Source organism: Dama dama, chromosome 17 (assembly GCF_033118175.1).
Source record: "Dama dama isolate Ldn47 chromosome 17, ASM3311817v1, whole genome shotgun sequence".
NCBI classification, from domain to species: domain Eukaryota; kingdom Metazoa; phylum Chordata; class Mammalia; order Artiodactyla; family Cervidae; genus Dama; species Dama dama.
Genome location: NC_083697.1, coordinates 50152880 through 50167104, shown reverse-complemented (window position 1 = coordinate 50167104; position 14225 = coordinate 50152880). Strand labels below are relative to the sequence as shown.

Below are 14225 nucleotides of genomic sequence, written 5' to 3'. Positions count from 1 at the left end.
AACAATAATCAAAAGCCTTAAAAAATATGATACCAGATATCCTAGTTGATCCCTTTCAAGTCATCTTTATATCTGATTTCAAAGTCATCATTTTGGTTTTTTTTTCCTTTAATCCTGATGATTAAATACAGAAGACAATCACAGTATGTTTTTAAAACTGCTGATTTTTTAAAATCCAACTAAGAAATCACAGTAGGAAGACAAAAGAAAAATAAGATTATCATGGCTCATGTGTCTGTCTGTCAGTTGCTCAGTCATGTCCGAGTCTTCGCAACACCACGAACTGCGGCCTGCCAGGCTCCTCTGTCCATAGGATTCTCCAGGCAAGAATACTGGAGTGGGTAGCCATTCCCTTTTCCAGGGGATCTTCCTGACTCAGGGGTCAAACCTGGGTCTCCTGCATTGGAGGCAGATTCTTTATTGTCTGAGCCATCATGGCCCATAGAAGGTCAGAAATGTCTAAATCTAAGCACACCAAAGGATTCTTAAGAGTCTGAAAAGAGTCATATGATTTCAGGTGAACTGAACTCTGAACTGCACTGCAAAAATTGTGAACTTAACATAGAACCAAAGTGGGTTTTAAAACTTTTTGTATCTAAGTGCAGTTTCACTTCAAAGCATCCAAGGCAGTGACAGATATTTTGAAAGGCTACAGCAAGAAATAAGCTTACCATGCTGGTAATTTAAATGCTCCTATTTCTATGATAAACTGTTCTTTTGATAGCTCTGTCTATGACAGGAAAGAAAAAGAAACACAACATTAAAAGCAACTTTAATAGTAATTCAAAGTAAGAACGTCAGTAGGGAAAAGGGCCCCCAAGACATGAGATGCAAGTGGAAGGAACCAGTACCCTCGTCAACAACAGACACCCTGAATTCACTGCTATTACCCTTCATTAGTAACTATTCATTGTTGAAGACTTCCACATCCAGCCAAGACAGAGCAACAGAGAGAGGATTCACCATCCTGGCCCTCAAAAAATGGTTAAAACATATGAAACCACAGTGCTAAGATACTGGACGACTGGCAGCCCAAACAGTAAATGCTGAGAGACGGGAAGAGACGAGCGAGTGGTACGGTGTCCAGCTCCCTGACCGTGGAGAGCTGGCTACACAGGACCAAGGCTCCAGACGCAGCACGATGACCAGTTCATGAGGCAGAGTTCAGAACTCATGGCGGCCACGGGCTGGGTCCACAGGTCAGAGCACGGGGTGCAGAGGGCGCAGAGCGGACCGTGAGCGCACTGAGGCCTGACGGGAGTCCCCCCTAGTCTACGCTGACACTAGTCAGCAGGCGCGTGAAAACACTCCCCACTGAGAGGGAAAGGGCCAGTGCAAAGGGGCAGGTGGGACAATCAGCCAGGGCACTGAGTGGGAAGCCTCCAAATCCACACGCACTGGGTACAGTGCTCAGCACGTATGGCCCCAGGAGTGGGGAGAAATCAGCCACATCCCAAAGGCTGCTCTGATCCTCCAGAAGACTTAAAGATCTGCCTTCAAAAGCAGGGGACTGTAAACAAGCAGACAGTAAATACTGTGAGCATGGCCATCCATTCTCTATCACTACTATTCTATCACCAGAGCACAAAAGCAACCACAAACCAAACAGAAACGAAGAGGCATGACCAGATGCGGCCTACAGACTACTGCTGGCCAAATCATGCTCAAGAACATCAAACTGTAGACAAGTAATTTAACTGTACCTTGGAACCAAGTTCAAAAATAGGTAAAGGAATACAAAATATCCATATAAGAGGTAAAAATCACATTGCCAGCATCAGGTATGCAAAGAAACAACATGACCCATGATGAAGGAGAAAAAAAATCAATTCAAACCAGCTCAGAAATGACAGAGACAATGCAATCAGCAGACAGAGACAGTAAAGCAATTTTATTATAACTATATTCCATATGTTCAAGAAGGCAGACAAAAGCAACAGCCAAAGTAAAGATGTGGAAAACAGAAAAAGACCAAAGTCAAACCTATGAAGATTTTTTAAATGTCTGAAATGAAAAACATGCTAGACAGGACTCAGGACTAACAGCTGTTCAGACACTATAGAAAAAAAAAAATCGGGGTCTTCGAAGACACAGCCCTAGAAACTATCTAAAATGAAACATCAAAGGGCCCAAATATGTGAAAATGAACCTCCAAGAAGGGAAAGCGGGGAGAAAGCTTAAAAAAAAAATGATTAAAATTTTTAAAAACTGTATCCAAAGATCAAAGAAACTCAGTGAGCTACATGCACAAGAAATGAAGAAAACTATGATATATTATCTGTCTTTTGATGAAATGTTAAAGGAAATATTCCCCACCACTTACAGAAGAGTCTGCTACCAAAACTGAACTTGATTTTGGTAACACGTTACTCTCCAAGAAATACAGGGGATAGAATAAAAGTTTGATGATATTACAGGATTCAATCAATCAAATTCAGATATGGAAAGTCTATCAGACAAATGACTCTGATTCTTCAAAAAATGAAAGATATCAACCAATTGCAGTGTGTGAAGGTTGTCTGGATCCTGATACGAACAGACCAACTATAAAATGGCATTTATGAGGTAAACAGAGAAATGTTGATTACTAACTGCACATGATATACAACATTAAGAAACTGTTTATGTTTTAAGTATTTTAATGGTATTGTGATCATGTTTTTAAAGGCCTTATCTCTTGCTATACATAGATAAGTATTTTGAACTAAATAATGTCCAGGTTGAAGGTGAGGGTAGAGGGTACAGGTGGAACAAAATTAGCCTCATATTGATGACTGATGAAGCTGGGTGTGAGGGCAGGCTTTTTACACTGCAAAGAATAAAGGAGGCTCTTTACACTGCTCTCTCTTCTCTTGTGTATGCTTGAAATTTTCCTAAGTTAAAGGTGTTAAAAAGCAGTTTAAAGGAAAGGCAAGAGTCAAACTCAAAAAAACACACACAAAGACAACTCCAGAAGATCACTAAGCAAGAACTGGGTTTTACTCAGCCATAAATTAATGTAAGACTTGGTTTTTCACTCTTTGGCACTGGGGACATAATTAGGGAAATTTCTCAGAATTCAAGAAAATGAGTTTCCAGTTTGCAAGGATTTACCTAACACCCAGCAAAATAAAATAATACAGACTCACATCAAGATAGACCCTCATGACATATCACATCCCTAAGAATAAAGATTCTAAAAAATTGATGGAGGGATCAAACAAGTCACAGGTTACACAAAAGAGATCAGGAATGAACTTGTTGAACACGAACTTGTTGAACCTGATCTCAACAGCCATGAGGAAGACAAAAGAAGCTGGAACACTGCCTTCTAAACTCTGAAGAAAATATATTCCCAACCTAGAATCCTATCAATGAAGTATATTTACAGAAATGCAAGATTTCAAAGCAAAGAAAAAAGATCAAGTCAACTGCTGGGTGGTAAAAAATCAAACTGGCCCCAGACATCTATAGTATTTACTTAACTCTAGAACAGCACTCCGCAAAGAGGGCCAGGCTCTGGAGCTGGCCACCATTGTGCTTCTAGTTCCTGACCAGACAAAGACAGACATTCAGAGTACATGTTTAGAAATTTTGATACCATTTAGGCAGAGTACTTTTACGTCTGTTCAGTCTAATAATAAAAAATGTGGGCTTGCATTCTGTATGTCTTCTTTTTCATCTTATTTTCTAATTATATTTTTATATTATAGAAGTATCCGATCCCAGTGAACTGTAAATAAAAATATAAATCAACCAACCAAACAAAACACTGACCCTTTAACAAAGATCATTAGGAAGCACTGCTCTGGAGGACATGAAGCAATACTGCAAAATCCCAAGGAAAATACACACCTGAATAATTTTATATTTAAATACAATGCCATTCAAGAATAAAGGAGTGACACAGACATAGAAAAAAACTTATGGTTACCTCAGGGGAAAGGAGGATAGGGAGAGATAAATTAGGAGTTTTGGATTAGTAAATATACACTACTATACATAAAAAAGAAGCAACAAGGCTCTACTGTATAGCATAGGAAACTATATTCAGTATCTTGTAATAAACTATAATGGAGATGAATCTGAAAAATTGATACATATATATAAAACTCTAATGGCAGAAAGTGAAGAGGAACTAAAGAGCCTCTTAATGAGGGTAAAAGAGGAGAGTGAAAAAGCTGGCTTAAAACTCAACATTCAAAAAACAAAGATGATGGCAGCTGGTCCCATCACTTCATGGCAAATAGATGGGGAAAAATGAAAATAGTGATAGAGTTTATTTTCTTAGGCTCCAAAATCACTCAGGCAGTGACTGCAGCCATGAAATTAAGAGATGCCTGCTCCTTGGAAAAAAAGCTATGACCAACCTAGACAGTGTATTAAAAAGCAGAGACATCACTTTGCTGACAAAGGTCTATACAGCCATAGTTATGGTTTGTTTCTCCAGTAGTCATGTATGGATGTGAGAGTTGGACCATAAAGAAGGCTGAGCACTGAAGAATCGATGCTATTGAACTGCGGTTCTTCAGAAGACTGTTCAGAGTCCTTGAACCACAAGGAGATCAAATCAGTCAACCCTAAAGGAAATTAACCCTAAATATTCATTGAAAGGACTGATGCTGAAGCTGGAGCTCCAATTCTGTGGCCACCTGAAGGGAAGAACCAACTCACTAAAAAAGACCCTGATGCAGGGAAAGATTGAGGGCAGAAGGAGAAGAGGGCAGTAGAGGATGAGATGGTTGGATGATATTACCAATTCAATGGACATGAATCTGAGCAAACTCCAGGAGACAGTGCAGGACAGGGGAGTTGGGCATGCTTTAGTCCATGGGATTACAAAGAGTTGGACACAACTTGGCAACTGAACAACAACATATAAAACCAAATCACTTTACTATACACCAGAAATTAACACACTGTAAATCAAGTATACTTCAATTAAAATATATACAGGTGTAAAGGAAACAAATAGAGATTAAATTTCTAATTGTAAAAAACAACAACAACAACAAAGAATAAAGGCATTAAATATTTTTGGACTTGGGAGAATACGGGTTATATGGTTATATAATCTGGGTACTTCATGCAGAAACTGCTGGACAGCTGGATGTCAAGGAAAAAGGGCAACTTTTCCAGACAGGAGCAGTTCAGAAAGTTTGAGGACAGATTTCTTCAAGAAGGTGAAGCTGATAGATTATGCTACATCTGAATGTTTTGAGAGAGTTCAGACAACAGGCAGAGAGTTTGCAGTTGAATCATTTCTGAAGCACATAAATAATTAAACAGATAGTCATTACAAAACAAATAACCCAAAACTGTTATTAGCTAGTTGCAAAACAAAAGTTGTGCAGAAAAGAAGTTATTATGATTAAAACATGTTTTAATATAAATGGAATCACACAATAGCCACATGGATATTTTGATGTAAATTATTTTTTAATTAACAAAAGCCTTTTTTATGAAAGAATTAAAACTGCTGGAGGATAAATTTCAGTCAGATGAAACAACACTAGACTGTCAGTCAGCAGTAAATCCATTTGACCACAGACTAAAATGAGAAAAAAATATGAGTATCAGAGTATAAAATGGAAATAATAAAAATCCAAATAATACCAGCAGAGGAAGGGGAAGAGAAAGTGAGAGACAGTAGAAGTATACTGATTTTCTCATGTTTTAAAGCCATAGGCCAAAAGGTATAATTTAAAACTGAAAAATCAAGTGCTATAAGCAATAATCAAAGGTATGAGGTTAACCCTAAAAAGAAATAATCAACTGAAATCAGATAGTAACTATAGAGAAGGAAAGACAGAAGAAGAAGAAATACATAAAGTCGACCATTTCTCATTTTTAGATGAAGGAAGGCAATATAAAAAAAAAAAAATTAAATCTAGTTTAAAAAACCACAAAGGCAACCATTAAAACAAAAATACAGAAGAAACGCATATTAAAAAAATAAAAGCAAACATATAGACCATAGAGTGAAAGAGAATAAAAAGAAGCAATAAAATCTGGAAGCATAAAAATCATACAACAAAGCCAGGACCAAGCATATCTATCATACCCACTATTAAAACGGGCTAAATAAACCCACCCATTAGAAGAAAGACGGGATCACAAAAGCAAAATCCAATCAGCCTACTTCATCACTTCTAAGATGCATATCTCTTCATACTTTAGCATCGAGGATATTGAGGCACGATTTAAAACTGCCACCAGCCAGACTGTAGGTGGAGGGTCACTGCCATCATCCTACGACTCAGTCCCGAAACACAGTTACTGTACCTGCAGTCAAGGACCAAAGGAGAGCGACAGGGCCGAAGCACGTGCCTGTGTGCTAAGTCGCTTCAGTCGCGGCCGACTCTGCGACCCTACACTGCAGCCCGCCAGGTTCCTCTGTCCATGGGATTCTCCAGGCATTAATACTAGAGTAGGTTGCCATGCCCTTCTCCAGGGGATTCTCTCAACGCAGGGGTCAAACCCACATCTCTTACAACTCCTGCATTGGCAGGCGGGTTCTTTACCACTAGCACCGCCTGAAGAAGCCCTGGGAACCAGAGCACACTTTTGATATCAGAGAAGTAAATACTTGTCACTGAATGAATGACGAAAACAATCAAAGGCTTTACAGGAAAAAGGAGAAAGGAAGCTCCCCAAAGAGATGATGCCATGTCAGTTTCTGCTACTTAGAAACAGTCAAAAGGACTGCCTATCACACACCCACTGAAGCCAACTGAAGGCAGGAGAAAGTGCAAAATCACCAGATGAAAGTTCAAAGAGATGAAAGTTCAAAGCCAGGGGCTAGTGTGGCAATTCACTCACTACATGAGACTATCTTAAGGCACTAACTTCATTTTTAAGAAAAGAAAAAGAACAATGTTAAATGAACCTCCACTTACACATTTTGTGCCTGGTCAAAACTTTCCTTCAGAAATTTTTTACTGCTAGTTTATTAACCTTCTCTTGACAAGATCAACTGAGATCTTAGGCATATTTCTATTCAAAATTACATCATCGTTCAACAACATGGCTTTATGTAACATTCAGACACAAGCGTTTTTTTTCAGCTTGGCAGGAAGAACAGGAGACTCTCCAGAGCAATGGATTACTCAGCGCTGCCTCCTCATTTGTACTTACTACACACACGTGGGGGCAAGGAGAAATTCATTCTGCGGCACAGCTCAGCATGACTCACAAACTGCAGGCTAGCATTCAGAATGTCACTTTTATTGATCTCCATTTGATGTTCCATTTGCCTTTCCAGGAGTAGACAAATTATGTTTATGGCATTTCCCTAATAGCAGACCTTGAAAATCTGAGTTTAAATGAGCTCTGAAAAAAAATATAACCAAATGAATTATCAACTAAACAAAACTATCTGCATGCACATAAATTAATGCTGATTTTAGCATTAAAATATATCTTCTCTAAGACTTCAGGGATTATGATAAAGATGCCAACATACTACATAACAGGCAGCTGAAAACTATAAAAGAAGTCAAGTCTCAGGCACAAAAATATAAACCAGTCAGCTGAACACATATGAAATATAAAGCATGGTTTAAAGAGTAAAATTAGGAAAATGATTATCAAATCCTATATTGTGGAACTTTGAAGTCTGTGCAGCACTGCCAGCTCCTTAATGAAAATCAAGTAACAAGGTTCGATTTATCTCAATAACTACAATTGTTCTTTTCTAACAATTTCAAAACTAAATCAATGAAAAGCTAATGCTATGTCACAGTACCAGATAAAAAGTTTGCTTTATAGAATAGGTATAATGTTTAAATGCATTTTAACACTTTCAAATATAGTTACTTAATAAGATAACACAAATGAGTTGCATAAAATTAAATTAGAAAACAATTATAATCTCAAGTAATAGTATGTCATCCTTAGGTCCATTACATACAAGAATAATTTGCTAGTCTCAAACTGAAGACACACTAAAAGAATAAGCAATTAATAGCACAGAACAGGTAATTTAATAAGCTTTGGTTTTAGAAAGGCAACATTTTTAATTTTGAAGAATGACTAATTTCAAACTTTTCACTCCGTAGCAAGCAAATAAGAAAGCATAAGAGCATCAGCTATAAAGTGATGCAGTAAAATCAATGACACTACACTTCAAAAAGTGTAAACTTTTACCAATCTTCCAAAACCTATTTAAATACCATATCCTTAAACTGAATCAGTTAGTGAAGGCACAAGTAATCTGTAGAGCTTCTGACCTTCCAGAGTATCCAGTTTTTTCTGAGAGTACTGGCAACACAGTACATTCTTCTTTGCACTGTATTATTTTTAAATATATCTCTACTCCATTATTACTAGCATTTTAAGTTCTTTTTGAGTCCTCAACAATGAATGAATAAATGACTGGCTGGATGGAAGGACAGATAAATGGACAGAGGCCTGGGAAACAAAATCTGAGGTTTTGGATCACAGATGATTTAAGACAAGCTCTCAAAAATCAGCATTAGAACAGATAGAAATTACAGCCCCCAAGAAATAACCTTTTGAAAAAATTTTAATATTTTCATATTCTAGCCAGTGTTTTTATTTCTAATTATCATGAAATATGCATTTCAAAAATTGTTCAGTATCAAAAACCATACTCTGGCAGTACAAAGATTTGCACAGTGGTTTAGCTCCAGGCTAAAATCTTATTATGTAAGGAAAGAAGATCATCTAAATTTTCTTATGGAGTTTAACTGAATCACCAATATTCTTATGCAATAACATGAAATACATGCTTATTAGCTAAAAGTGATATGGTAGAGTACAAAACTAAGTACACATTATGACCACAACCCTTTTGCACAGGAAAAAAGCCAGGAGGAAGTACTAGAAAATGACCAAAATGATGGCTTCAAAGGGAGAAACCATGATGATGCTTCCCTGCTTTCTACTTTCTGCATTTATTCTATCTCATTATGATAACCTCATAATAATATCTCTCTCTATAACTTTGTTTTACATCCTTAAATCTCCTTAAATTACTACACATCATAGATTAATTACTATCTGCTTATATGCTTAAAAATACCACTTCAGAATCAGAGAGGCATAAGTTTGAGTCACCACTCAGTCATTCTAGTAGTATGAAGTTGATGAGGTTAACTTAACTTCTCCAAGCCTCAATTTTCATCCAAGTAAACCACATTGGGAAGGATTAAGCAGTATCTCATGGAGCAAGAAACAGCAACCCACTTCAGTATTCTTGCCTGGAGAATCCCATGAACAGAGGAGCCTGGTGGGCTACAGTCCTGGGGTCATAAAGAGTTGGACACAACTGAGTGATTTTCACTTCACTTCGCATGGAAAACACCTAACATAATGCCTGGCTCAGTGATTCCCAATTTTCATTAATTCTCCTTTCAACATTTTTTGTTGCTGATTTAATGCCCATAAATTAAGTAGATATCTCAGTACTGTAGTACTGAGGGACAATCAAGTTATCTTAAAAAAAGTCACCTCCATCAAAGGACTTTAAAATCTATTAAAAGCTCAGGAAGGAGAGTGTGGCCAGGCGGCTGGGACTGAGCAGGGTTTTCCTTGCCAGTGAATCGTGTAGAGTACACTGCCAGTCTCTTGTCTTCTCTTCACCATGGCTTCTTCTGATATCCAGGTGAAGGGACTGGAGAAGCGTGCCTCAGGCCAGGCTTTTGAGCTGATTCTCAGCCCGAGATCAAAAGAATCTGCCCCAGAATTTCCCCTTTCCCCTCCTAAGAAGGATCTTTCCCTGGAGGAAATGCAGAAGAAATTAGAAGCTGCAGAAGAAAGACGCAAGTCCCATGAAGCGGAGGTCTTGAAGCAGCTTGCTGAGAAACGGGAGCACGAGAAAGAAGTGCTTCAGAAAGCGAAAGAGGAGAACAACACCTTCAGTAAAATGGCGGAAGAGAAGCTGACCCACAAGATGGAAGCCAGTAAAGAGAACCGGGAGGCACAAATGGCTGCCAAACTGGAGCGTTTGCGAGAGATGGATGAGCACAGTGAAGAAGCGCAGAAGAACAAAGGATCCAGAGACCCTGCTGACGAGACTGAAGCCGACTAATCTGATCTGAGAACTGACTTCCTCCCCGCCCCCTTCCTAAATATCCAAAGACTGTACTGGCCAGTGTCATTTTACTTTTGCCCTCCTGACAAATATTCTAGAAGCTGATGCAGGACTATAGGTAGATCCAGAGGGTATGATGTTGTTCTAGGGGCTAAAGGGGAGAAACGAAAGGTGTTTTACTCTTTTTCTGAAGTGTTGAAGTCTTTCTAATGTAGCTATTTTTCTTGTTGCATCTTTTCTACCTCAGTACGCCTGGTGTGCTGGGTTAATGGCTAGTACTGTATTGGCTCCGTGCAAACATGTCTGTGAAAAGAGTATGTAGTGGCTTCTTTCAAATTGTTAGATGCTGAATATCTGCTCACTTTTAAATCCCAATTCTGTCCCGATCTTCCAGATGCTACTGTACTTGAATGGTTAATAAAGCTGCACAGTGCTGTTTAAAAAAAAAAAAAAACCTCAGGAAGACATTTTTAACAGATCCCAGTATCCTTTCCACTTAACCTAGACAAGACTTCAGAATCCTTCTCAACACAGCAGCCCAGGTAACCAGAAGGAGCTGTCATGAGAGTGAAAACCTGTTTGTCATCAGCAACCCAGACTAGAGGCTTCTTAAGAAGCTTCCCCCAGCACATAGAGCACGATGCCTACCACAAAGGAAAGGGATGAATTTTCTTCACAGGTTTACCAATAAATTAAATCTGTGACTCAATTCTAGTTAACCCAATAAAACATTTTAAAAATGCAGATTTTTAAAGACAGATGTTGTAGCTTTAAAAAAAATTTTTTAGTTCTTTTATTAATACTATTTCAAGATAGAAGATTACAGTAAATCTTCATGAAACTGGATTTGGCAATGATTCTTAGCTATGATAACAAAAGCACATGCAACAACAACAAAAAAAATTGAGAGATGAGACCCTTTGATACGTTCTTGTGGTAAAGAATCCCCCTGCCAATGCAAGAGACACAAGGGATTCAGGTTCAATCCCTGGGTTGTGAAGATTCCCTGGAGCAATATATGGCAACCCACTCCAATATTCTTGCCCAAGAATCCCATGGACAGAGAAGCCTGGTGGGCTACAGTCCACGGGGTCACAAAGAGTCAGACACGACTAAGTACATGCATGCACACACACACATCTAGAACATATAAAGAACTCCTGCAACTCAACAACAAAAAGAGTAATGACCTTGTTAAAGTAGACAAAGGACTTGAATAGACATTTCTCCAAGAAGATATATAAATGGCCAAAATGCATATGAAAAGATGGTCAACACCATTAATATAGAAGGAAACAAAAATCAAAATCATAATGACATACCACTACACAACTGCTAGGATGGCGACCCTAGCAAAAAATAATAATAATACATGTTAGCAAGGACATGCAGAAATTGGAACCCTTCCTCATTGCTGGTGGGGATGTAAAACAGTGCAGTTACTGTAGAAAACAGGTTGGCAATTTCTCAAAAAACTAAACAGTATTATCATATGATCCAGTAATTCTACTCCTAGGGATATATACAAAAGAAATGAAAACAGGGACTCAAACTATTTATACACCAACATGCATTGACTATTACATACAATGGCCAAAAGGTGGAAACATCTGGGTGTCCACTGACGAATAGACAAGATGTGGTACACATATACAAAGGAATATCATTCAGCCATAAAAAGGATGAAGTTCTGATACATGCTACAACATGAAAGAGCCTTGAAAACACTACTCCAAGTGAAGTAAGTCAGACACAACAGGACAAATAGGGATGATTCCACTTATTTGAAGTACCTAGAATGGTCAAATTCATAGAAACAAAAAGTAGATTAGAGGTTATCACAGACTGGAGGAAGGTGCAATGGAGAGTTATTACTTGACAGCGACAGAATTTCTGTTTGGGGTGATGAAACACAGTGGTGATGGTTGCACAACACTGTTAATATAATTATTGCCACTGAATTGGCAAATGTTAAATATGCATTTTACCACAACAAAAATACACTAATTACTTAAAGTAAACTTAAAGGCACAGAGAAAAAAATCAACAATGGGATAAAAATTAAAAGTGACACCCCATCAGTACCTTTCCACACACTGAGATCGAGATAAAGGAGGCTGACAGCTTCGGTTATGGGCTTCCCGGGCAGCAAGTCTGGCTCCTGACAACTGAAAGATAGTACAAAACTCACTTAGTAAATCATCAAACTGGCTATCATCCTAGAAAAAGTCGTATCATATTCGAACACCAAGAAGCCAGAAACTCAGGCAGCTCCAAGATGTAAACAAGCATTCATTTCAGGGGGAAACAAAAGACCTTGGGAAACTCTAGAGCAGTTTGAAACAGTAAACAACGTACTGAAGCACTGAGAGATTAATTCACACATGGTGATCTTAACAAGTCTACAAAAGAGTGGCACACAGACTGTTTTTCAATAAACCTAACAAAGCTGAAAGTTTTCTAGTCAAAACTCTCAGAAACTTGAATTGGCGCTGAGCCAAGAGGATACCAAGCTCATAACTGTATCTCTAAGTGCCTTCATCAGCCATCCAGTAGCTGAAGAAAGGACGTTTGATGCAAATGCTTCCCAAAAAGGGTTTTTCTAAAACACTTCCAGGAATGATCATGACCTGCATTCTTCAGGAAGAAATCTATATTTGCAAACTCAATATTAATACCTCAGAAAGTTTTAAAGGAAATTCATTCTTTGAGACAGTAGTTTAAGACATCAGTAGTCAGAGTAAGTTCAAAGTAATTATAAATTCTAATCTCTGGACCAAAAAACATGATATCTTCATCTCTTAAGATGTTTATCTCATACGTTCTTAACAAAATGTCACACACATCAAAAGTAAATAAATATATCCAAAAAGTTGATATACCTTTTCATCTTCCCATTGAAAAAAATTACAATCTTTTCTATCTCTACAAGCTGAGCAGGCATAAAACCTTCGTGTTTCTTCTTTCCCTTGGTTCACCTTTACAAACAGAAGAGTAGGTCCTAGTTCCATAATAAAAAAGAAAACATGTCAGACAGTCATCGATATCAAGTTTCTAGTTTTCACCGACTTTAAAATTTGTTTTAGTTTTATGCACAGGTTGTCATAATTAAATGCAATACTTTGATAACTTTTTTTTTTTTTTTTACCGAAAGTCACACATTCAGGCACTGACTACTTAAGAAACATTTTGAAAACCAGTCTCTCCAGAAGAAAAATGCTAGTGTCAGTACAGTTGCAGTCCATATGGTGAACCGTGTAGGTCCTGACACAACAACAGAGTTCGAACAACGGAGCACTTTGTTACCTCGGCTCAGTTATCTTTCCAGTGAAACTCTTAGCTTTTATATTTGGACACACTCTCTCTCCGCGAGTTAGAGAAAAACTGGGTCTGGTTTCTAAGCAAGAATTCATGATTTCGCGCCTCCCTAACTTTTTTTTAACTAAAAATAAAGGAAATCAACAAATGAAATATCCAAGTACTTGGCAATGGGAATTAGTAACATACATCCTTTGTGCCTAGCCTCTGCCTCGTCCCTTCAAAAAAGATGTAACGGCTTTGAAGCCAAAACCACAACAGGAGGGCTTCTTTGAAGGTTTCTTAAGTAAGTGGAAAAGCACAACTTCCCTAGGAATGGGAGCGCTAAATGCCCCAGGCGCCCTCAGGATAACCACGCCCCTTGGCGCCCGACAGCCAGGCTGAGCCCAGACGCGGACCCACCGTGAGGGCACAGCGGGGCGGGGATGGCGGAATCAGAAGAAAGCACCACCTCGACTCCCGAGTACCCCTGGCGACTCGAGCTCTCCTCTGCCTCCACGGCTCCAAGCCGGTCCCTGGAGGTCGCCATGTTCCCACCGCCGTCCCGAAAGCCTCAGTCCGGACCAAAGAGGCTGAGATAGAGCGCCGCTTGGACCTGCAGCGACTTTAGCGCGCCCCCACGCTGCTAGGAGGAACTTCGGCTGCTGGAGCGGAGGTCATGCCCCTAAACCCTGTCCCTTGCGAGCTAGAGGCTAAGAGGTCCCTCTCCTGGGATTGAGTGGGAGACGGGATGGATTGACAGGCAACTTGCTGGACCCTGTGCAGTAAACGCACCTATTTTCTGCCTCAGCCTTAGTACCTTAGGATCTGTGAGTACCCTCATTGCCTAAAAATATAACCAGGAGATGAAATGACTCTTGGGCTTCCCTTG

General features: G+C 38.9%; 2 protein-coding genes across 3 annotated transcripts in view; one reads left to right on the top strand and one right to left on the bottom strand.

Annotated features, from left to right (window-relative positions):
• ZCCHC4 (zinc finger CCHC-type containing 4) overlaps positions 1-13905 on the bottom strand; it is a 56759-nt gene extending 42854 nt beyond the window's left edge. For both annotated transcript variants that reach the window (XM_061164488.1, XM_061164489.1), the window contains exons 1-3: positions 13757-13905; positions 12919-13037; positions 12122-12204 (exon numbers count right to left, since the gene is read on the bottom strand). In XM_061164488.1, coding sequence (XP_061020471.1) covers positions 12122-12204; positions 12919-13037; positions 13757-13883 — 329 coding nt within the window. In that variant the 5' untranslated portion in view covers positions 13884-13905. The remainder of the gene's footprint in view (positions 1-12121; positions 12205-12918; positions 13038-13756) is intronic.
• On the top strand, positions 9522-11404 carry LOC133071921 (stathmin-like). The gene has a single exon (XM_061164777.1). The coding sequence runs from the start codon at positions 9587-9589 to the stop codon at positions 10031-10033; it is 447 nt and encodes a 148-aa protein (XP_061020760.1). The 5' UTR covers positions 9522-9586; the 3' UTR covers positions 10034-11404.
• Positions 13906-14225: the final 320 nt, after the last annotated feature.

What these genes read in the sequence shown, in the direction of transcription:
- LOC133071921 (XM_061164777.1), top strand. Translation starts at nt 9,587, where the DNA reads ATGGCTTCTTCTGATATCCAGGTGAAGGGACTGGAGAAGCGTGCCTCA.